This window comes from Cinclus cinclus, chromosome 10 (assembly GCF_963662255.1).
Source record: "Cinclus cinclus chromosome 10, bCinCin1.1, whole genome shotgun sequence".
NCBI lineage: Eukaryota > Metazoa > Chordata > Aves > Passeriformes > Cinclidae > Cinclus > Cinclus cinclus.
The window spans coordinates 9,557,365-9,560,806 of NC_085055.1; the positions used below are offsets into that span (position 1 = coordinate 9,557,365).

General features: G+C 56.7%; 1 protein-coding gene across 1 annotated transcript; it reads left to right on the forward strand.

Moving 5' to 3' along the window:
- Positions 1-264: 264 nt before the first annotated feature.
- On the forward strand, positions 265-2,795 carry NMUR1 (neuromedin U receptor 1). Its single transcript, XM_062498867.1, has 2 exons — positions 265-1,162; positions 2,392-2,795. The coding sequence occupies exons 1-2, from the start codon at positions 268-270 to the stop codon at positions 2,793-2,795; spliced, it is 1,299 nt and encodes a 432-aa protein (XP_062354851.1). The 5' UTR covers positions 265-267.
- Positions 2,796-3,442: the final 647 nt, after the last annotated feature.

Here is a 3,442-nt window from a genome sequence, read left to right on the forward strand (position 1 = left end):
GGGCTGAGGTGGACTGGGGAGCTGCCAGGGTTGTTACTGGATGGGAAATGGGGCAGGAAGCACTTGGGAAGCCTGAAGGAGTTTAGGTGGAGGTTTTATATTTTCCCAAAGAAAACCTGTCTGGGACAGGATGGGTGCGCGAGTGCAGAGCCCTAGTGATCAGCAGAATCTCAGCACCCTGACGCCAGTGGGAAGAGGAACAGCGGGAGCTGGGGGAGCAGAGAATTTGGGAAAGCATCTCGCAAACCTCTCCATCTCTCCACAGCCATGAATCCCTATGTCAACTGCTCCAGTTCTGAGTTCCCCCTGCCCCAGCAAGACTTCCCTGTGGAGCCCATCAGCCCTGATCTCAGCAACAGGACTCAACCAGAGACTTTGTTCGACCCTAAGGATGCCAACCTGACAGAGGAGCAGCTGCGGGATAAGTACCTGGGACCTCGACGGTCCAACTTCTTTGTCCCAGTCTGTGTCGTTTACCTGCTGATCTTCTTGGTGGGGGCTGTGGGCAACACGCTCACCTGCATTGTCATCCTCCGGCACCGGTTCATGAGGACGCCCACCAACTACTACCTGTTCAGCCTGGCCATGTCCGACCTGCTGGTGCTGCTGCTGGGGATGCCACTGGAGCTGTACGACATGTGGAGCAACTACCCCTTCCTGCTGGGGGCCAGCGGCTGCTATTTCAAGACGCTGCTCTTTGAGGCTGTCTGCTTCGCCTCCATCCTCAACGTCACAGCTCTGAGCGTGGAGCGCTACATCGCTGTGGTGCACCCACTCAAAGCCAAGTACATGGTGACCAGGAACCATGCCAAGAGGGTCATTGTCACCATCTGGGTCTTGTCAGTCATCTGCTCCATCCCCAACACCAGCCTCCATGGGCTGCAGCCTCTCTATGTGCCAGGGCGGGGGCGAGTGCCCGATTCAGAGATCTGCACCCTGGTGAAACCACGATTGACCTACAATCTCATCATCCAGGTCACCACCATCATCTTCTTCTTCCTGCCCATGGGGACCATCAGTGTCCTCTACCTTCTTATTGGCCTGCAGCTCAAGAAAGAAAAGATGCTGGAAGCCTTGGGAGCCAAGACCGGCAGCAGCTGTAACTGCCACAACACTCAGGGGCAGAAGAAAGTCAAGAGGAGGCAGGTCACCAAGATGCTGTGTGAGTCGGGGAATATCTCTCAAGGCTGTTTTGGGAGGGTTCTGGGGGGAAACTGAGTCATGGACAGTCCAGAGCACTGAGGCTGGGTCATCCCAGAGGAAGGCTGTGGGTTTGGTTTGTGGGGTGCTGGGGCAAAGGCAGATCTGGTGATTCTAGTCCAGCAGTAAGGATTGCTTGTGCCAGCTCCCTCCAAGCCATACCATATCCTCTCCTCAAGGGAAGTGCAGGATGAGAAAGAGAAAGGAGGTGGGTTGGGATGGGGAAACCTGCTGCCCATCCCTCCACCCAGACCTCAAATGCTGGTGGCAGTAGTGGGATTCCCAGAAGGGCAGCACTTCTGCCCAGCCCCACAGCCTCTGTGACTCTAACGGGGCAATAACCCAAGGCTGGATTGAAACATCCTCTTTCCTACTGCTCTTCACACTTGCTTCCCTCCCTAGCACAGTTCCCAGAGCCTCTGGTCCCTTTCCCTTGAGTGGGAGCTGGCTGCCCCTGGGTGGCTGCCTCTCCCCGGCATGCTGACTTCCCCACACTCCCAGTCCCATGATGGCATAGCCATGGCAGATTGCCCAGCCCAGTCCAACAGCAGGGCGAGGGCTGCTTCTCCACCACCTCCCAGACAAGTGGTAACTCTGCTTTCCAAGGCACTTGGGCTGTGCTGGGGACAAAGGAGGGACCTGTCCCTGCATGCCACAGAGATGCACTGTGGCATGGGTATGGCAGAGGACCCCAGATCTACCTGTACATATACATACTTACACCCTTTCCTTCCCATCAGCAGAGCTGGGTTATAAAACAAACAAAAAAAAATCCAAATCAAAACCAGAGCACAAGGAAAGATCTCAAATAGCTCATGCTCCTTGGACTTTGCTGGTGATGGTGGCAGGTTTTGGGAGGCTGGATGCCAACAGGGGAGTGAGTCCTCCAGCTGTGCTGCATGGATGTGATAGGACCAGCTGCCTGCCAAGGAGGAGTGAAGAAGTGCAGCACAGAAGGGCCTGAAGTAGCACTGGCAGGAGATGGAGGGAGGAGATCCTGTCCAGACCTCCAGCCCTTCCATGACAAGTCCAGAAGGCCCTGAGGGGACCTGTCCTCTCTTCTTCCTCTCTCTTGTGCTTTTTTGCTATGGCCAAAACTGAAATGGGGCAGTGCTTGGCCAGGGACCGAAGACCTCTCTGGGTTGGTAATCCCCATCCCCCCAGTAACACTGGCTCCTTGTCTCCCCGCAGTCGTGTTGGTGGTGGTGTTTGGGATCTGCTGGGCCCCCTTCCACACCGACCGCCTTGTCTGGAGTTTTGTCTCCACCTGGACCACCAACATGCTCCACATGTTCCAGTATGTCCACATCATCTCAGGTGTCTTCTTCTACCTGAGCTCGGCCGCCAACCCCATCCTCTACAACCTGATGTCCACCCGCTTCCGGGAGATGTTCAAGGAGGTGATGTGCCGCTCCGGGCACCGCGCGCCGTGGGCACAGAAGTACTCGCCCAGCATCACCCGCACCACCACCCGCAGCACCGAGTGCGAGCCCGTGCCCGGCACCAACGGGCTGCCCCTCTCTGACGCCGAGGAGTATGAGCTGGAGGACATGGAGAGGGGCCAGGCCACCACCCACACAATGTCCCTCTGCTGAAGAGTGGGAGGATAGGGAAGGACTCTGGGACCAGCTTTTCTCACCATCAGCATCCATCTGACTGTGGCACTCATCCTGTGGTGGGGAGTGGGGAAGGAGTGACGGAGGGATCCCTGCCTCTCTGTGCTGTCCCACTGGGATGGGAAGGCTGGCTGTATCAGCAGCACTGCCCCAGGGACATGGTGTGCCCTGGATACATTGCAATGCATCCCATTCTCCTCAGCACCAGGCCTGGCCAAGGCCAAGGCATCCTTTGTGGTGTGGAGACAGCCGACTTCTGTGTCAGGGATGTGTCAGTGATCCCTAAAAATATTCCATCCCTCCCGGTCCGGTGGGGTGAATCCCCAGGTACTGAAGCCTGGGGTTTAGCCTGGGTTTTTTGGAACACAGGGATGGATGGGTGCCCCCAAAGGTGCTTGCACCTGGACTGAGACCCAGGGGGGTGTGAGAGCTTTGCATGGGATTGTGGAAAAATCAACGGGGGATTTTTTTCACGGGGAAAAAGAAGTCTGTGGGTGCCTTCCCCCTTGAGACCTCTACAGGTGATCCTGATTTTCTGGCATATCTCTTCAGTGGTGCCAGCTGGTGCCTGGCTGCAGGGTGCTGGTACAGGTCATTGCTCCCAGGCTTTCCCTTGCCCAGCATTC